The sequence below is a fragment of the Phoenix dactylifera genome, chromosome 1 (assembly GCF_051530095.1).
Source record: "Phoenix dactylifera cultivar Ajwa chromosome 1, Ajwa_hap1_PhDact_Kaust_v1.1, whole genome shotgun sequence".
Lineage (NCBI taxonomy): Eukaryota > Viridiplantae > Streptophyta > Magnoliopsida > Arecales > Arecaceae > Phoenix > Phoenix dactylifera.
The window spans coordinates 46,564,215-46,585,175 of NC_143190.1; the positions used below are offsets into that span (position 1 = coordinate 46,564,215).

Sequence of the window (20,961 nt, forward strand, 5' to 3'; positions counted from 1 at the left end):
TGCAATTTAAAAAATATTCATTAGAAAATAAATTAAATACTTTAAATGCAACAAACACATAAATTCAAATTAGTGATATAAGAAAGTGATATTTTCATACATTCCTCTTGTGCACCTAACAATCACTTTTCCATTTGCATCAACAGGGGCTTTAAGGGTTGGTTCTCGGCCATTGCTTTGTCGTGGATCAATCCCAAGTTCATCATTCATCTGATCCTCATTCATTATATCCTCATGATTTTGCACTGCACCATGCCCCACGTGACCGGCGCGCGCACCCAGGAAGACTACGGCAGCCCCTTGATCCAGCAATCCGACCCCGAGTCGGACATCTTCGGCTCCGCAGCCCGACCCCGAGTCGGCTGCCCCTTGATCCAGCAATCCGACCCCGAGTCGGACATCTTCGGCTCCGCAGCCCGACCCCGAGTCGGCTGCCCCTTGATCCAGCAATCCGACCCCGAGTCGGACATCTTCGTCTCCGCAGCCCGACCCCGAGTCGGACATCTCTCGACAACGACAGGCTATTCCCCAGAGGCACGCCGCAGCCTCCTGCTCCACTACTCCCTGCAACGGTTGTATCTGGCGCTGCTCCACGATCCCCTGTAACGGCCGTACAAGGCGGAGCTCCACTACGCCCTGTCATGTCCGTACCCAGCGCTGCCCCACGACGCCCTGTAACGGCCGTGTCAGTGGCAGCTCCATCGTGCCCCACGATGACGAACCCCCCTGAAAGACCCCCCAGCCTGGTATATATGCGGCTGGGGGAAGAAGGGGGGGGTAAGCAAGAACTTCCAGAGCATTCTCCTACTTGCTACTATTATCTCTCCTTCTCCTCCAATCTCCTCTGACTTGATCGTCGGAGGGCCCCCACTACCCTAGTGGTGGTGCGAGGCTTGCTTGCAGGTTTCCCGGTGGAAGGTGGAGCGCAATCAACACCAACCAAGGCAACCCAAACGGAACCCCGTTCACACCGCTGTGCCAATCATTCTCGGTTTGGACCACCAGCAACAGTATGTAACAATAAAATTGAAAGGAATTTTTTGTTATTAGATAATGACCAATAAATTTGCTTTTCTTTGAATTTATCTCTGCAAATAAAACATGGTAGACCTGGATTCGACAAGAACCTGATCCGACATGGGCAGCGTCTCTTTTAAGATATTTGAGTAGATCAGATGAATGGAAGTCTTTAGGAGATTTGGATTGTGGACTTCGTGGAGTTGGATGCAGGTCATTAAACACCACAAATCTTTGATTGAGTCATAACTGGGCATAATCCAAATATGCTGGTCCTGACTTAACACGACTCAGAATAATATGTTGCAGCCCATGAAATTAAATATAATTCCGCTTGAATCTTGTCAAACACAAATAAATATATGCAACAAGTATATATTTTGGGGCATAAAAGAAGTGTCTATAAGTAATATTTTACACTAGTGGAGTATCAGTTGTTTGCTACATTTCATGCCAATTCCATAGCTTCCTCGCATATGTACACGAGCATGAGCATAAAGAAGCTAACCAAATTTCTACGGAAAAAAAAGGAAAGAAAAGAAGCTAACCAAATAGCTAATTGGGTTGCCAACTGATCAAGACTGTGCAACAAGAGCTTTTTGTGGGAGAATTTTCTGTTCCTAGTGAGCACGGGACAAAAATAATATAGACAGAGATCTCTGCTGTCTTTAAAACAATAAGGTCATACATTCAAACTAGATTGCCCATTCTTGCCTGCCTCCAGAGTTTGGGTTGGAAAAAACACAAAGAAAAACATATGCAATTTAAAGTCAACAAGTGGTACAGTGGTATATTTTACGTTGTATGTGTATTTTTTTTTTTCCCTTCTACAACACAGCTAGAAGAAACTGTTGTAGTGTTATTGAAAAAAAAAAAAAAATCTTTCATCGTCGTGTTCAAATCATCACGGTCCTTCGCAGCAAAGGTGAAATTATTACTCAGCCAAACTACGATTTAGAAGTAAAGTTTCAAAAATTCAACACAGAAAGAAACAAGTATCTGTTTCAAAAGAAAAACGATCCATTGCTTTCAGGAACTGAATTTTTTTTAAAAAATAAAGCACATCGTTTTCTGTTCTACATGCTAGCTTTAGATAGAGTTAAGAAACAAATTTAGACCAAACTAGTTTATTAAGATTCTAGGCAAGGATAATGAACTATAATGGTAACTCTAACTATGTTTTTAAAAGGAAACTTTAAGAAGAGAAGGCGCAGAACGAACCTAAGATATCCCTGGGGTGGAAATCGTAGAGGTTCAACTCTTTGATAGCCTGGCATGGTAGGGGTTGGTTCAACAATCTGGGCCGAAGGTAGAATTCCACCAGCTCCTCGGGAAAAGGCCTGAAGCGGTAGCCGGGCGCAAGGTGTCCAATGCCTTCATCTTCCTCCATCTCTGCTCGCTCTGTGTTTTTCTGTTCGTTGTTTTTTTTTCTTTTTTCCGCTCAGTCTTTCTCTCTCCTTGGCCGAATTCAGAAAGGTCTTCAGATAATCCGAGTTAGACTCGGAATCGAACATCCTGGGAAAATATAAAGAAAATTTCCAAAGAGCGAGGCCGGCCCGGGCCGTCTACGGAGATGAAATCCTGAGACGCGAGCGGCCCGTCTCACAATTTCAAAGCCCAGAACCGAGCACGCCGAGGCCTACGCCCATCACCCGTGCGAGAGGGAGAACGCGAGTTACGCGACGAATCGATTTGGCGACGAATCGATTTGGGGACGAATCGATTGCTTGGTTCTCCTTCCGCCATCGAAGTCGGCCTTCGGGGTCGGACGGTTCGACCGGGCGGGAACGGGAATGCGGCGGCCGGAGAGGAGATGTAGCCGATGCTGGCGAAATAGTTCATGGCATCGGAGCCCTTGCCGAAGTAGTCGGTGTGGCCGTCGGAGAGCAGCAGGATATTGTGGAACATGTAGAAGATCCGGCTGGAGGGCAGGTGGATGGTCATCACCACGGTCCTCCCTCCCGGGTGAGGTCGGCGATGCTGGTCACGATCCGGCCGGCGATGGTGGAGTCGAGGCCGGAGGTAGGCTCGTCGAGTAGCAGCATGCTGTGGTTGATGAGCAGCTCCTGGCCGATGCTGACCCACTTGCGCTCCCCGCCGGTGATCCCGCGCATTAGGGCCCCGCCAGTCATGCTGTTGCGGCAGCCGAGGAGGCCGAGCTCGGCCATGACCTCCTCGGCCTGGGCGGCCTTCTCGGGGCGGGAGAGGGTGTGCGGGAGGCGGAGGGCGGTGTAGAGGAGGGTCTCGGAGACGGTGAGGTGGGGGTAGAGGATGGAGAAGCCCATATTGCGCCGGAGCGGGTTGGAGAAGGGCCGGCCATTGTAGCGGACGCTACCGGAGAGGAGACGGCCGGGGCGGGCGAGGCGAGCAGCCAGGGCCGTAAGCAGGGTGGTCTTCCCTTATCCCTCTCCCTCCACCTCGAAACCCTCTCTACCGATGATTTCGGTTGGGGTTTTATCCGAATGTAAGGAGATGTCGTGATGGCCGCATGATACATGGCCATTTTGGTCCATACAATGTCAGCTATAATTTCTTTTGTCTCGGTGATGTTATGTTGCTCGCTTCCCGCACACGTGCGCATGCCTGGTGTGGCAGGGCCCATGACAGAGTCACATAAAAGATTTGATGGTAAAATATGAAAGCAAAAGATGGATCTGTCAACAATGCAAGCATGGCCAGCTTTTTTAAATAAATAAATAAATAAATAACAACCCTATCTTTGGATTGGCATTATACGGCCCTAAGAAGGTTCTAGGCCGGATTATGCGGTCGCGGGAGGGTTCTTGATTAGTATTATGCCGCCGCAAGAGGGTTTCAGGTTAGTATCATACGATCGTAGAAGAGGCCTCAGATTTTTGGCTTTGTCTTGTTATAATCATCTACCATAATCCATAGATGGTTATGATTATTCTGATGATAAAAAATTGGCTCTGTAGGTGAGCTATCATCTGAGCAAAAAGGTGTCACACGGACCATTTTGCCCTCGAGTTCGTAGATCGAGAAAAGAATTGGTGTACCCAGTGTTTGAGCCTGTCATTGATAAAGGTAAGAATCCCTCATCACAATCGATTACATGATTATGAAAGTTTTTTATATAAATGTATCTTATATAATTGTGGATATTTTATTATTGTTATATGTATTATGTGTTGATGTGATGTTACAAGAATTATGGTGTTACTTAGTCTAGCTTTGTACGAAACTATTAAATTGTGATTAATTATATATTTCATGTAGACTATAAATAAATTAAAAAATAGATTTGGATATAGTTATATGATAGGGTATGGGCAGCATCTATATGGGTTGGCTGGCTGATGCCGAACCAGATCCGGGAAGAATGATTGCGGTGGTAGAAAGTAAGAGAAGAGAAGGAAGAAGAAGAAGAGAAGAAGGAGAAGGAAGGAGGAAGAGAAGAGAGGAAAATGTGGGAAAAAGAAAATGCTTAATTCTTCATTCATTAAAACCCTAATCATGAAAATAGTCCCCTATATATAGGGCCAAATAAACACAGTTAACATAAAATCCTCTTACACAAAAATAACTCCTAATAAGCCCACAAATAACACAAATAAGCCCTAAAATGCAAATGAACCCAGAAATAAAATAAATAAAATAAATATGCAAATAAACGGGTCTGACTCAATCTGGGGGCTCAGGATCATCTGGATGAAGGGCTCTGATGTCCCCATCAACTCCTCCCGGGTGAGAAAAACTCGACCCCGTCGAGTACAGGTCTGGCCGGCTGTCGTACTGCTCCAGAAGATCGGGGTCAAGGCGCTGCAACTGTGCTCTGAAAATCCACATCACATCAGACTTTGGTCGACCTTTCCACCGAACAAGGTAACGTTGGTAACCACCGTTCCTGGTTGAAATAACCTGCTCATCCAATATATGTTCTATTTGTTCTCTGCGTGCATGAAATTTGGGAGGTGGAGGCTCAATAGCAGTTGATGGGTCAAGGTGATCAACAAAGGCAGGTGTAGCAACAAAAGGGTCAGAAGAAATGAATGTGGATATTTTGTATGGGACTAAATCTTCAATATTAAATGTCGCACTAATCCCATAGGCTTCAGAAAAATCTACAACATAAGCATTCGAACTGATTTTCTTTAGGATTTTGAACGGTCCCGCACTACGAGATTGCAACTTTTTGAATGTTTCCGAAGAAAGCCGTTCAGATCTAATTCTCACCATGACAGAATCTCCTACATTCAACTCTTTATAACGTCTGTGCAAATCAGTAAGGGATTTATATTTTAAGTTATTAGAGTGAATACGTTTGCTGATTTTCTGATGCAATGAATGCAGGTGTGATGCAAATGATTGTGCAGACTCAGAGACTTTATGTTGATGAGATATGGAAATCAAGTCTATGGGTTGCCTAGGTTTATATCCATTCACCACTTTGAAGGAACTCATGCCTAAGGACCTATTAACCAAACTATTACATGCAAACTCGATGGTCGGTAACATTAAATCTGAAGTCCTAACATAGGCCGACGAAAATTTTAATTTAGTGCCAATCATGTGCCTAAGCATTTTCCTAAATGAGCTCACGAATCTAACATTTCTATCATATATAATAGATTTTGGAAGATCAGGAGGTCTAACGACTTCATTGAAATAAAGTTTGGCAAATCTAGAAGCGTTAGAAGTCCTAGGACATAGGAGAAAGGGAGCCATATTTGAAAAATGGTCCACAACCATAAATATGGAATCGTTCTTGATATAGGTACTAGGAAGTCCTAACACAAAGTCCATACTGACATCTTGCCATGGGATCGTGACACTAGACATAAAATCTAAGAGGTCGTCCAGCCTAAGAATGGAAAAATGATACTTAATCGTGATTTTATCAATAACACAGCTATCAATTCACATCCTCCAAGAGTCATCTTTCTTGGGAGTGAGGAGTGCAGGTACAACACTGGGGCTCAAACTCTCACGAATATACCCTCGGATGTGGAGTTCGTCAACTTGGCGTTGCAGTTCAGTGTACTCGTTTAGGTTGCGCCTATGATGGGGGAGATTTGGCAAGGGTACTCCGAGAACGAGGTCAATCGCGTGCTGGATGTCACGCATCGGAAGAAGTGTATCTGGAAGATCCTTAGGAAAAACAGAGTGGAACTCCTCCAACAGGAAAACTACTACTGGTGGGTGCTCAAGGTTCGACTCCATACTGATGGCTCTAGCCACAAGGGCAAACACAGATGATTGGCTTTCGATATCTTTCATTACCTCTTTCGAAGTAATGATGTGAAATGGTTCATCTTTTCGTAGAGTGGTACTCTTCTTTTCAGGGGCGGACTCTCTAGGAGGCAATGAGTTCAGTATAATTTTCCGACCCTGGAACATAAAGCTACACGAATTCGAACGCCCATGAAGTGTGACGTCCATATCGTATAGCCAAGGCCTCCCTAGGATGACTTGACCTATATCCATCGGAATGCAGTCGCACCAGATTTCATCTTTATAGGATAGGAATTGAATCGGGACGAGGCATCTTTCCGACACCGAAAGAGATGTCTTATCTACCCAAGCTACTTTATATGGATTGGGATGAGGGGTAGATTTCAGGCCGAGGCGGGAGACAACTCCAGAAGCAATGGTATTAATACAACTTCCGCTATCAAATAGGATTTTGCATGTTTTATCATTGATCTTAATGAGTGTGTAAAATAGGGAGGTCCTACGCCAATCTTGTTCGGTCTTAGTCTGAGTTAGAGTGCACCTAACCACATGAAGCCTAGGATTTTGGTTATTTGGATCAGTGGGCTTCTTTTGGGGTTCAGCCTGGAGAAACTCTAACCCGGTCTGTTCGTCTCCAAAGTCTTCTACAAAATCCTCAATGTTTGGCTTATAGACTTCTTCAACACATTCATTCGCTTGAGTCCCAACTTCTAGTTCAGTCATGAGATAGGTCTTGGCATTACACTGGGATGCTATATGGCCAAATTTTTGGCACCTAAAACATTGGATTTGGCTTCTAGAAGGAGGATTGGGACCTAGTATGCCCTTTTCTTTATCATTTGAATGGTTCTGGACAGGTATCGGGGATGTCCTAATCGGTGCTTGGCTAGGGCCGGGTTGGTTAGAAGGATTGGAAAACTGCCTGGGTTGTGGGAGGTAGTTTTGATTAGGTCGGGCTCTTGGAGCCATGGGTCGAGGGTCGGTACACCTCACTACAGGGGCTTGTAAGAAACTATCTACATCTTGAGCTAACTGGTATGCTTGGCCAAGAGTAGTAATCTCTCGGAGGATTAGTTCTTTCTGGATCTCCTCGCAAAGTCCTGCCTGAAATCTAGAGAGAGTAACAGTCTCCTCTTCGATTACACCGCACCTCATATGAAACTCCTCAAATCGTGCAATGTAATCAGCAACGGTTGATGTCCCTTGAGTTAGTTTCTGCCACCTATCCATAAGGCGTTGTCGGTAAGAGAATGGCAGATACTTCTCATTCAGCTTTTCCTTCATATCCTCCCAGGTAGTGATACAAGGAAGCCTTTGGGTCTCACGCATATGTTCAACATTATGCCAGTACCAGTGAGCTTGCCCAATAAGCTTCATTTTAATGAATCGTACTTTTCTATCGTCAGTCATTTCGTACCACTCAAAATAGTTATCCATGGCTGCTCTCCAATCAAGGTACACACTCGGTTCTAATTGACCAGCAAATGTGGGGGCATCTACTCGTACGGTACGAAGTAGTCGCTCATTAAGATCGCGCTGATGATCAGGAGGAGGTTGGTTCCTAGGGGGATGGGGAAAAGCTACAGGTGGTGTGGTCAAACCAAACTCGGGATAAGTTGCAATTGGGGTTGACGGTTTAGGAGTCCTAGGGTGTTGCACTAGAGCACGGATCTCTCATTTGAATTCGTCTCGATCAGCTCGTAATGCAGCTAATTGTTCCAAAATATTTTGTAGAACACTGGGGTCCATGGTGGGTAAAGGGGTCTGAGAGTCAGTGAGGAGGTACTCTCTACCACTACGGGTTGGCATGCAGGGACTACTCTAGTTGGTGATATGATATACAATGCTACTAATGAACCCTAACTTACCAAATGCAATGCAAGACAACTTACTACTGCAATCTACTATAAATTCAGAAATCAGCAAATTTTCACAAAGATAACTTAAAATTAAATATTACTAATTTGTACTTTAGTTATTTCAGAGTTAAAGTAGAAAATTAATTACTATGAGAAATTAGGTTGCAAGCACGTATTACAGTCGTTCTAATTCTAAAGTAATCTGATCGACGGATGTTGAGAATTATCCTATTGCTAAAGTGTGCTAATTTAATATTTAGATTTAAATGGTGGGTATGATGGGTGTGGTAGTAAATGTTCTAGGTTTTGCAGTTTGACAGGAAAGTAAGTTTTCAAAATAGGACCGTCATGCACGAGAACTAGAACATAATTAGATAAACAAGCCCAAAAGAAAGAACAACCTGTTACCTATGGTGGATACAGTCAACCGGAAGCGTCCGTTGTAGATTCTCGAGCACGAAGTTGGCGCCGAGCGAAACTAGCTGGAGCTGTGGTTCTGGATTTGCAGCACAAGGGGCTCCTGGGCTTCTGGAATGGACTGAAAAAATGGCTGGATTGGGCCTGAAACAGGGTCTGCGGCCGATTGGGCTTGGACCGCGCTACAGTACGGCGCACGGGCTGGGCTGGCGGCCTGCTGAGGACAACTGGGCTAGGCCGGTCGGGCTCGGATGTGGCCTGATGCCACCTCTCGGCTGGCAGCTTGGCACATAGGGTGTCCCTGATCGCGGATGAGAGCTGGATGGGAGCGGCTCGGACGAAGGCTCGGCGATGGGCGCTGCAAGCGGTTCGTCTGGAGTAGGCAGCGGCCGATGGCGCACGGCGGCAGTGGTGGAGCACGCAGGTGCGGAGAAGGATGCAGCGGTGGTGGCAATCAGGCGGTCGCGGGAGCGGCAGGGATGGCGAGGCGGCGGCAGGAGGTGGCACGGGCGGAGGCGGATCTCGGCGGCGGCAGGAGGCGTCACGGGCGGAGGCAGCAAAGGCGGAGCGGCACGGGCGGAGGCGACGAAGGGTACGCATGTGGTGCGGCTCGGCGGGGAGGGCGTCGTCGGGGCTTGGTGGCGGTCGGCTTCGATCGTCGGTGGTCGACCGCGGGAAAGAGGCGCCCGAAGGAGGTGTCGCACGGCGGCGGGCGTGGTGGCGCAGCTCGGCGGAGACGCGGTGAGGGACAGCCAATCGAGGAAGATGAACATGTAGGTTTTTTTTTTTTTGAATTACGCACGTGCAGTCACGTGCAAAGGTTTTCTTTTTTTTTCTTTTTTTAGGCAGCACGTGCGGTCACGTGCGTCTTTTTTTTTCTTCGGAACGGATCCGGGCTAGTGAGGCGGGCTAACGGGTCTGAGACTTACCCGTTGCCCCAACCTTCTTCAACCTCCCGACGGATTCGGGAGGGCGTCGATCTTCGCGGCGGCAGCTGCGGGCCGAGGCAGGGATCACGGCGGCAGCTCCGCGACCTGCGGCGGTGGCGAGATCACGGCCACGGCTTCATGGCCTGTGGCGAAGGTCGGCGGCGGTCCCCTCTATGGACCCGACGCCGACGGTTGGTGGCGGACGCGAAGCACTCGGGGCGGCGGCGCTCTCGTGGGGACGCGACGATCTCCGGTGGCGAGTCGGTGGCGCTGCGAGGTGGGGCGGCAGTTGGCGCAGACACGGCGATGGGCAGAAGGGGAAATCTCTGGCGGGGCCCTTCCTTTGTTCTTTGTGACAACCGAGAGGGAGGATGGGGACCTGACCTCACTTAGAGGTGGTGACCGCAGGTGGCCTGCGGCGGCGAGCGGGAGTGATGGTGGTCGCGGGTGTGTCGGGCGGTGGAGGATCCCACTGCACGGGTTTCTTTTTTTTTTTTTCTCTGGTGAAAACCGACAGAGGGGAGGGAGGGGGGGCTGGTGAAAACCGAGAGAGAGCGCGCGCGCCTGGTGAAAACCGAGAAAGAGGGAAGAAAGGGAACGCTGGATCGTGGCTTTGGCAGCAGTGGCAAAGCCGAAGCTCTGATACCAAGTTGATGCAGCACAAGTGTGGGGAAAGAGGAGAAAAAGGAAGAACAAGAGAGGGAGAAAGAAGAAGAGGTTCTAGAAACGCAGGAAGAAGAGAAGGGGAGGAGGAGGAAGAAGAAGAATAAGATATGGGGGAAAAGAAAGTTCTTAATCATTTATTAAAACCCTAATCATGAAAATAGTCCCCAATATATAGGGCCAAATAAACACAATTAACATAAAACCCCCTTACACAAAAATAACTCCTAATAAGCCCACAAATAACACAAATAAGCCCTAAAATGCAAATGAACCCAGAAATAAAATAAATAAAATAAATATGCAAATAAACGGGTCTGACTCAATTAGGGGGCTCAGGATCATCTGGATGAAGGGCTCTGATGTCCTCATCAGAAACACTATCATGAAACTTAGCCCTTGCAGATTAAATGGCTTGCATATATCTTGGAAGGGAATGCTGCTGCTGTCCCTGGACTCATGATCAATGCGATCAGGTTTAGCTATCCCAAATGTGCTGTGTCCTTCGGCATTCTTTGCATCCTTTGGCAGATATTCCGTGCTTTTGCTTGTTCCTGAGTCATTCTTTTGAATTGATGGTGAGTTCTTGCATGCCAATGGAGATCTCGGCTTTTGAGCATGGATGTTGTTTCCTGCCTTGGTTGTTCTAGTTTTTGTTCAGAGCTGTCTTGATGGTGTCCTGTGTCGTTCTGAATCAGTTGCATGGCTTCTCAAAGAAACCTTTGGGGATGAACTACAAACTTGTGTACATTTTAGATTTTGAACTTGATTCTGAATACTTGATGCTATTGACTCTGCTGGCAGTTGATGCTGCTGTAATGAATCAACTGCATTAACAGTACCGGACAAATTTCTATCACTTCCCTTAAGTGTAATATCCGGGCCCAATTTAAGCCCAATACCTTTTTGGGCCCGTACTTGAGCATTGGGCCAGGACACCTAATGGGCCCAACTGGGGCCCATTGTTGGCAGCCATTTGATGGCTGCTATCTCATAGCCTGAGGATGGATGTGACTAGGGTAGGGCCAGCTGGGAAGCTGTGGAAGACCCAGCTGTTAAGCCTTTCATGAGGAAGAAGCTGGGCGTGACACCTCGCACCCCCCCCCCCCAAACCACTTAAAAACCTACTAGTTCTCCCTTCAAAAATCTCAAGAACCTGTGAACCGGCAGAGGAGGTGTTGGAATGGAGGCACCGGAGCACGGGACACTGCAATCCCCTTCGGAAGCCAGGTAAGCCCCCTGCCTTCTCTCCCCCTGTTTTGTGCAAGACAACAAAGAAACAAATAAAGAAGGGAGGAAGGGGATTGTTGGCAGGCCGAGAGCCACCGGCGACGGCCATCGGCTTCAGCCGTGATCCCGTCGGCGCGGGCGTCGGCTGCTGGCAGACCAAGGGAGCGGCCGCGTGCATCCCGCAGTGCCGCCGGCTTCTCCCGGCATCTCTTCCCCGTGGGAGAAGAGAAGGCCGCCGCAGGCGCGGCCGTGGGCTCAGCCGCAGGCGCGGCTGTGGACGCCGCGAGCCCGGCCGTGACACCGCCGACTGTGGCTTGGCCCTCCCAAACCCCCCTTCTTCCTTCACAGGGGAAGAATGGAGAGAGGAAGAGAGAGGGTTTGGGAGTGAGAGAGAGAGAATATGGGGTTGGTGAAGGGAGGTTGAAGAAAAGAAGAAGAATGAAAGAAAGAAAGGAAGAGGGAAAAGAAGAGAGGAAGAGGAGACTCATCCTCCTCGTCGTGTGCGGCGGCCGCCGGCTTCGGCCGCGAGCACCGTCGTCCCAGGCTCGGCCGAGGACGCCGTGGGGCCTAGCCGTGGACGCCGCCGGTTGTGGCCCGGCCTTCTTCCGCTCGCCGTCCTCCCTTTCCGCTCGTCGTGCTCCCATCGTCGGAGAAGAGAGGAAGGGGGAGATCGGGATGAAAGAGAACGGAGGAGAGGAAGCTTCGGGAAGGAGAAGAAAAGAAGAAGGAGAAGAGAAGAAAAAGGGAAGAAAAAGGGAAAGAAAAAGAAAAAAAGAAAGAAAAAAAATATAATATAAAAAGAGGGGGTTTAGCCAAATTTGACTAACCTAAGCTCAATTAGACTGGGCAAGTCTAAATCCGAGCTCAATTAGATTGGGCTAAGTCTGGACGAGCCCAAACTGCAAATTGGGTCAAATCTGAACCGAATTAAGCCCAAATTAAATTGGGTCCGAATCCAATTAAGCTGATTTGGTCTCAGCAGACCTAATTGATTGTAAATCAGGCCCAATTCAAGCCCAATTCAACTGACAGAAGGTCGAATTGACCTTGGGCTAATCCTGACTCAGGCCCAAATGAGCCACATTGACCAAATCAGAGGATCCAATTGGCTAGAAAAGGTTGGACCCAATTATAAACGAGGCCCAATCCTTTAATTAAAAACCCAATCAACCCATGTGGACCCAATTTGGTTTTAAATCGAACCCCAAAGGCTTCAAATTGGACTTGGGCTAAATCCTTGGATAGGACCCAAGCAAGTAAGTTCATAGTATGATGAACTAAGAGATTTTATAATAAATAAATGGGGAATAATGTAAACCCTATGATGTTATTTTAGGTGATTAAGGATTTGTCACCTGGACTTGAGCAATTTGGAAAGTGAATTGATGTAAGTAATCTGTCTTAATCCTATCGTAGATCTTGTATTACGTTTTATAAGATGAATCAGTGTTTTTCATACAATTTGAATTGTATGCATGATTAGTGAAGAATGTAAGTAATCTGTCTTAATCCTATCGTAGATCTTGTATTACGTTTTATAAGATGAACCAGTGTTTTTCATACAATTTGAATTGTATGCATGATTAGTGAAGAATGTAAGTAATCTGTCTTAATCCTATCGTAGATCTTGTATTACGTTTTATAAGATGAACCAGTGTTTTTCATACAATTTGAATTGTATGCATGATTAGTGAAGAATGTAAGTAATCTGTCTTAATCCTATCGTAGATCTTGTATTACGTTTTATAAGATGAACCAGTGTTTTTCATACAATTTGAATTGTATGCATGATTAGTGAAGAATGTAAGTAATCTGTCTTAATCCTATCGTAGATCTTGTATTACGTTTTATAAGATGAACCAGTGTTTTTCATACAATTTGAATTGTATGCATGATTAGTGAAGAATGTAAGTAATCTGTCTTAATCTTATCGTAGATCTTGTATTACATTTTATAAGATGAACCAGGGTTTTTCATACAATTTGAATTGTATATATGATTTGTGAAGAAAGTAAGTAACCTGTTCTAATCCTGTTTTGGATCATATCATGTTATTAATGTTTCCTCAGCATTTTTTTTAAGAATATATGTTTCATGCATGATATGTTACAATGCATAAGTAATTTGCATGATCCCAGAAGCTATGGCTATGTATGCAACATGATGATACTGATATTTTAATCATGCATGTAAGTTTATAAAGTCTTAGCTAGCCCAGAGGCACTATAATGGGCTCAAAGATGCTACTGAGAATGACTGAGCCGTCAGTGGCTGAATAGTAACTGAGCTGCCCCGCCAGTGGCTGAATAGTAACTGAGCCTGCCCCGCCAGTGGCTGAATTGGAATTGGGCCTGCCCCGCCAGTGGCTGAATAGTAACTGAGCTTGCCCTGCCAGTGGCTGAATAGTAACTGAGCCTGCCCCGCCAGTGGCTGAATAGTAACTGAGCTGGCCCCGCCAGTGGTCGAGTCTGACTTCGCAGTAGCATCCGAGAGAAAAAGGACCACGGCATGCCGGGGGCACGGTTTATATGCATATATTATGAAAATTTTGTGATTTGCACTACTGCTTGTTTAAATTGCATACATATTATGCCATGATGATTATTAGATAACACGCATGTCAACTTCTCAAACCCTGCATAAACATGGTTACCATTATGTTCGATCCGGTAAGATTATGTATGATTACTTACTGAGCCGTGTAGCTCATATCCGTTCATTTACTTTTTCTTTCAGATCCTTACCACTGATAGCTGCCAGAGACACGTTAATCTGGTATCAGGGCTTCTTTCTTTTGGGGTGAAGCAAGTATACTATTGTGTACATAAACTACATAGAAGCTCTGTATTTGGGTACTGACCAGCAGGTTGTACTAAGAATGCTTTCATATGAAAAGATTGGTTGGTTTGACTACCCTGTTACCCAGGTATGAGGCTGCGTGCTATTATGGACGGTAGTCGGCAATAGCACGGCCGTGTCACGGATCCGGGTCCGGGGCGTGACATCTAGTGGTATCAGAGCTCTAGGTTTAACAAGACTATAACCGTAAAAAAAAAAAATTTGGGGTAATGGGTAGTTAAGAGTATCATAATATGTTAAGATTGTCATAATACTTTAGTCGAAGAAAGCAATTTATTTCAGTTTCACCCTAAACTCTTGACTGCTAGGTAGCTATAAGAAATAGGGAATACTCAGACATTTACCCTGATGAATTACCGGAATTACCCCTGGTTGAGAAATCGAATTCACCATCGATCTTAGGAGAGGGACCCATCATCAAGGCCCCCTACCGGGCGATTCTTATTAAGCTATGAGAACTGAAATTTTTGGAGGGAAACTTTGTCTACCTAAAAATGTTCTTTTCAAGGGTGTTGCCCGATTTGGGCGATACGGCAAAATGAGTCCTCACTACATCGGTCCACCTGAGGTATGTTTAATTTCGAGGACGAAATTTATTTTAAGGAGGGTAGGATGTAATATCCGGGCCCAATTTAAGCCCAATACCTTTTTGGGCCCGTACTTGAGCATTGGGCCAGGACACCTAATGGGCCCAACTGGGGCCCATTGTTGGCAGCCATTTGATGGCTGCTATCTCATAGCCTGAGGATGGATGTGACTAGGGTAGGGCCAGCTGGGAAGCTGTGGAAGACCCAGCTGTTAAGCCTTTCATGAGGAAGAAGCTGGGCGTGACACCTCGCACCCCCCCCCCCAAACCACTTAAAAACCTACTAGTTCTCCCTTCAAAAATCTCAAGAACCTGTGAACCGGCAGAGGAGGTGTTGGAATGGAGGCACCGGAGCACGGGACACTGCAATCCCCTTCGGAAGCCAGGTAAGCCCCCTGCCTTCTCTCCCCCTGTTTTGTGCAAGACAACAAAGAAACAAATAAAGAAGGGAGGAAGGGGATTGTTGGCAGGCCGAGAGCCACCGGCGACGGCCATCGGCTTCAGCCGTGATCCCGTCGGCGCGGGCGTCGGCTGCTGGCAGACCAAGGGAGCGGCCGCGTGCATCCCGCAGTGCCGCCGGCTTCTCCCGGCATCTCTTCCCCGTGGGAGAAGAGAAGGCCGCCGCAGGCGCGGCCGTGGGCTCAGCCGCAGGCGCGGCTGTGGACGCCGCGAGCCCGGCCGTGACACCGCCGACTGTGGCTTGGCCCTCCCAAACCCCCCTTCTTCCTTCACAGGGGAAGAATGGAGAGAGGAAGAGAGAGGGTTTGGGAGTGAGAGAGAGAGAATATGGGGTTGGTGAAGGGAGGTTGAAGAAAAGAAGAAGAATGAAAGAAAGAAAGGAAGAGGGAAAAGAAGAGAGGAAGAGGAGACTCATCCTCCTCGTCGTGTGCGGCGGCCGCCGGCTTCGGCCGCGAGCACCGTCGTCCCAGGCTCGGCCGAGGACGCCGTGGGGCCTAGCCGTGGACGCCGCCGGTTGTGGCCCGGCCTTCTTCCGCTCGCCGTCCTCCCTTTCCGCTCGTCGTGCTCCCATCGTCGGAGAAGAGAGGAAGGGGGAGATCGGGATGAAAGAGAACGGAGGAGAGGAAGCTTCGGGAAGGAGAAGAAAAGAAGAAGGAGAAGAGAAGAAAAAGGGAAGAAAAAGGGAAAGAAAAAGAAAAAAAGAAAGAAAAAAAATATAATATAAAAAGAGGGGGTTTAGCCAAATTTGACTAACCTAAGCTCAATTAGACTGGGCAAGTCTAAATCCGAGCTCAATTAGATTGGGCTAAGTCTGGACGAGCCCAAACTGCAAATTGGGTCAAATCTGAACCGAATTAAGCCCAAATTAAATTGGGTCCGAATCCAATTAAGCTGATTTGGTCTCAGCAGACCTAATTGATTGTAAATCAGGCCCAATTCAAGCCCAATTCAACTGACAGAAGGTCGAATTGACCTTGGGCTAATCCTGACTCAGGCCCAAATGAGCCACATTGACCAAATCAGAGGATCCAATTGGCTAGAAAAGGTTGGACCCAATTATAAACGAGGCCCAATCCTTTAATTAAAAACCCAATCAACCCATGTGGACCCAATTTGGTTTTAAATCGAACCCCAAAGGCTTCAAATTGGACTTGGGCTAAATCCTTGGATAGGACCCAAGCAAGTAAGTTCATAGTATGATGAACTAAGAGATTTTATAATAAATAAATGGGGAATAATGTAAACCCTATGATGTTATTTTAGGTGATTAAGGATTTGTCACCTGGACTTGAGCAATTTGGAAAGTGAATTGATGTAAGTAATCTGTCTTAATCCTATCGTAGATCTTGTATTACGTTTTATAAGATGAATCAGTGTTTTTCATACAATTTGAATTGTATGCATGATTAGTGAAGAATGTAAGTAATCTGTCTTAATCCTATCGTAGATCTTGTATTACGTTTTATAAGATGAACCAGTGTTTTTCATACAATTTGAATTGTATGCATGATTAGTGAAGAATGTAAGTAATCTGTCTTAATCCTATCGTAGATCTTGTATTACGTTTTATAAGATGAACCAGTGTTTTTCATACAATTTGAATTGTATGCATGATTAGTGAAGAATGTAAGTAATCTGTCTTAATCCTATCGTAGATCTTGTATTACGTTTTATAAGATGAACCAGTGTTTTTCATACAATTTGAATTGTATGCATGATTAGTGAAGAATGTAAGTAATCTGTCTTAATCCTATCGTAGATCTTGTATTACGTTTTATAAGATGAACCAGTGTTTTTCATACAATTTGAATTGTATGCATGATTAGTGAAGAATGTAAGTAATCTGTCTTAATCTTATCGTAGATCTTGTATTACATTTTATAAGATGAACCAGGGTTTTTCATACAATTTGAATTGTATATATGATTTGTGAAGAAAGTAAGTAACCTGTTCTAATCCTGTTTTGGATCATATCATGTTATTAATGTTTCCTCAGCATTTTTTTTAAGAATATATGTTTCATGCATGATATGTTACAATGCATAAGTAATTTGCATGATCCCAGAAGCTATGGCTATGTATGCAACATGATGATACTGATATTTTAATCATGCATGTAAGTTTATAAAGTCTTAGCTAGCCCAGAGGCACTATAATGGGCTCAAAGATGCTACTGAGAATGACTGAGCCGCCAGTGGCTGAATAGTAACTGAGCTTGCCCCGCCAGTGGCTGAATAGTAACTGAGCTGCCCCGCTAGTGGCTGAATAGTAACTGAGCCTGCCCCGCCAGTGGCTGAATTGGAATTGGGCCTGCCCCACCAGTGGCTGAATAGTAACTGAGCTTGCCCTGCCAGTGGCTGAATAGTAACTGAGCCTGCCCCGCCAGTGGCTGAATAGTAACTGAGCTGGCCCCGCCAGTGGTCGAGTCTGACTTCGCAGTAGCATCCGAGAGAAAAAGGACCACGGCATGCCGGGGGCACGGTTTATATGCATATATTATGAATATTTTGTGATTTGCACTACTGCTTGTTTAAATTGCATACATATTATGCCATGATGATTATTAGATAACACGCATGTCAACTTCTCAAACCCTGCATAAACATGGTTACCATTATGTTCGATCCGGTAAGATTATGTATGATTACTTACTGAGCCGTGTAGCTCATATCCGTTCATTTACTTTTTCTTTCAGATCCTTACCACTGATAGCTGCCAGAGACACGTTAATCTGGTATCAGGGCTTCTTTCTTTTGGGGTGAAGCAAGTATACTATTGTGTACATAAACTACATAGAAGCTCTGTATTTGGGTACTGACCAGCAGGTTGTACTAAGAATGCTTTCATATGAAAAGATTCGGTTGGTTTGACTACCCTGTTACCCAGGTATGAGGCTGCGTGCTATTATGGACGGTAGTCGGCAATAGCACGGCCGTGTCACGGATCCGGGTCCGGGGCGTGACATTAAGTTCTTGTGGCTGTAGCACATCTGACTCAGAATGATGAAATTTTGTTTCAGAATTGATATTTTCATGATTTAATGCACTATCAGCACCATCAGTCAAATTATGGTTTCCTTCATCTAAAGCTCCAATTGCAAGTATACCACCCTTGCCATCAACTTCAGATCCTTCTAGCAAGTCAAATGGAGAAGAGACAGATATCTCAGTGCCACATTCTAAAGCAGAATTCTTGACAGTGAGATATTGAGTTCTCCATCATGCTAAGCTCCTTGGTCTTCGTCAAAGAATCAACTTGAGGATGGACTAGTTTAGACTGAACTCCGGAACCTCCATAAACAGAAGTGACAGACCTACTCGCACTAGAAACTGCGCTCAGTTCCTCAAATTTTGATTGTACAGAAGCAAATGCTGGACTTGATGCCCTTCTTGACCTTAATGCACACTTTTTTCCTTCAGTCTCCAGTGATTCACAAGTTGCCCTTTCAATAGTACACTTCAGGTTTTCCATGTCAAATCCAGGCTTGGCAGAATTATTACCAAGTAAGGACAGTGAAGTTGCATCTGATTTCACTGGTACTTGACTCGCGATAGAATCAGGTGTCTCCTCAATTCTCCCAATTTTTCTATTCTCTTCTATAACGCCTGAAGTCTCACCCTCAAACTGGAACTGCTCTTGGCCATTTTTCAATGCAGAACTCATTTCGTGATTTGGAATTGATATAGGAACATTTGTTTGATATTCAGCAGAATTTTTTTCATATTAAATCTATTTCACCTTCAATTGGGGCTGCTGATTCACTATTCTCTTCTATCATGCCTGATGTCTCACTCTCGTAAGGAGACTGCTCTTGGTCATCTATTGCTACAGAGCTATTGCTTTGATGAGGAATAGATACAGAAATATGAATTTCATATTCACCAGAATTTTTCTTTATTAAATCCCCTACACCTTCCATTGGGTCTGGTGATTCACAGGGAGATGACTTTGAATCTGATGATATAGGGGCAACAGAATCATGAACCGCGTTTAGTATTTCAGAAGCGGCAAGGTTAGGCTTTGGCTTATCTCCCTGATAATCTTTATCTAAATTAAACTCCTGCTGCTGCCCTATTTCTGAAGACACAGCCATCCACCTTTCCAACCATGTCCATGCTGAGTCAGAACTCAGAGTCTCACAACTAACATGAATGGGTTTGATCCTAGGCCTTGACTCCAAAAGCTTGCCATGCATGAAGTACCAAACTATAAGCTTCTATTTGAAAGATTAAATACAGAAAGAAACTTTATACTAAAATTGAAAAGCAGAAACGGGATGAGGAGATCTGCAATCATAGCAGACGAGCGAAAGCATTGGAAAGAAACTTATCGATTGAAGTATATGCTATATCTGATTTCATGCCACCACTAACCTGACACGAGAAAAGGCCAAACTTAAATTGCATATGAAAAACAAGAGATATGGTTTAAAAGAAGAAATAGCAATCTAGGTTTTAATGACAATATATGAGAAACAAAAAGTTAAATTTCAGTGGAAGATAAGACTCAGATTAGTAATTACTGTTAAGATGGATTTGATGGCCTAGTTGGAAAAGTAGAAAAGTACAAAGTGAAGAAAAAAGAAAAAAAAAAGATAGAAAAGCATGTCCAGGTCTCAACAGTGGGCAACCACAGCAGTACTTGCTTAACAGGTTAGAAAAGAAAGAACGTAGGCCATCAACAATACACAACAGTTGGCATAGCATTGGTTGGTTCATTTAGCATATGGAAATAGTCAATACAGGATTGGAATCTGCTAAATTTTTTAGTCTAGCATAAGAATTAGTCCAAGACCCACTTAATACTAGTTTGGAACATTAGCCAGTCAATGAGGCAACCCTGGTTGCTATAGGCAAGATATGTGGAATCAAGAATGAAGCAAGAGCTTCATCAAGAGGTTTTACATCGAGGAATCTACCTGGAGTTTCTCATCAAGCTTCCCTTCTGCAGCAAACTTCTCCTCTAGTTGACGTGCATGGCGTGCCCATGCAAGTGCTTGCATTTTGATGATGGCTTGTACACATCGCAAAGTTCCCACTGTTGAAAAAAAAAAAAACTTAAATGCGCACGCGGCCAAAATCTCGGGCCGCGTGCGCGTTTGAGAAAAGGTAACGCCCAGCGGGCGTTACGCATTTGAAAGGGTGGTTCTATATGCACCCCCCCTATTGCTCAGGACACCCCCCAAAAATTAAAAAAAAATTAAATACTCTCTACACCCCCCATTTGCTAAGGACACCCCTAAAAAATTAAAAATTTCTAAATTACCCCCCACCCTCCCCACCCCCTCACCTAAATTGCTCTCTACACCCCCCAAACCCCCCCCACCCCGCTCTTCCCCTCCAAAACACCTCGCCAACGCCCAAAACCCCCCCGTTCCCCCTTCTCCCTCTCGTCGCCGGCATTCTCCCGATCTCCGACCACCTCGCCGGCTTCTCCCGGAACCACCTCGCCGGCTTCTCCCGAATTTTTTTTTTTCACGGTTCGTGCTCTGTTCGGCACTGGATCGCCGAACAAAAGGCTTCTGTTCGGCTGAACAGTGCCGGACAGAAGCCTTCTGTTCGGCACTGTGCAGCCGAACAGATCTGTTCGGTTGAGGGTTGCCGAACAGAAGGCTTCTGTTCGGCACTGTTCAGCCGAACAGAAGCCTTTTGTTCGGCGATCCAGTGCCGAACGGAGCACGAACCATGAAAAAAAAAAAATTCGGGAGAAGCCGGCGAGGTGGTTCCGGGAGAAGCCGGCGAGGTGGTCG

General features: G+C 45.7%; 1 protein-coding gene and 1 long non-coding RNA gene across 5 annotated transcripts in view; both read right to left on the reverse strand.

Annotated features, from left to right (window-relative positions):
• The window catches only part of LOC103723479 (uncharacterized), a 50,175-nt gene that overhangs the window by 7,684 nt on the left and 21,530 nt on the right, over positions 1-20,961 (reverse strand). For 3 of the 4 annotated variants that reach the window (XM_089924634.1, XM_089924637.1, XM_089924633.1), the window contains one exon: positions 2,239-3,600. Coding sequence is in view for 1 of the 4 variants with exons in the window: in XM_089924637.1 (XP_089780763.1) it covers positions 2,239-2,407 (169 nt within the window). In the remaining 3 variants the exon portion in view is untranslated. Of the gene's footprint in view, positions 1-100; positions 3,601-20,961 lie in introns of all 4 variants that reach the window. The other variant, XM_089924635.1, reaches the window with a different exon arrangement.
• LOC148715341 (uncharacterized) lies at positions 10,185-20,250 on the reverse strand. The gene is made up of 3 exons (XR_016396090.1): positions 20,131-20,250; positions 18,176-19,395; positions 10,185-10,942 (listed from the first exon to the last, which is right to left on the reverse strand). It is a non-coding gene; the product is annotated as an uncharacterized LOC148715341 (long non-coding RNA).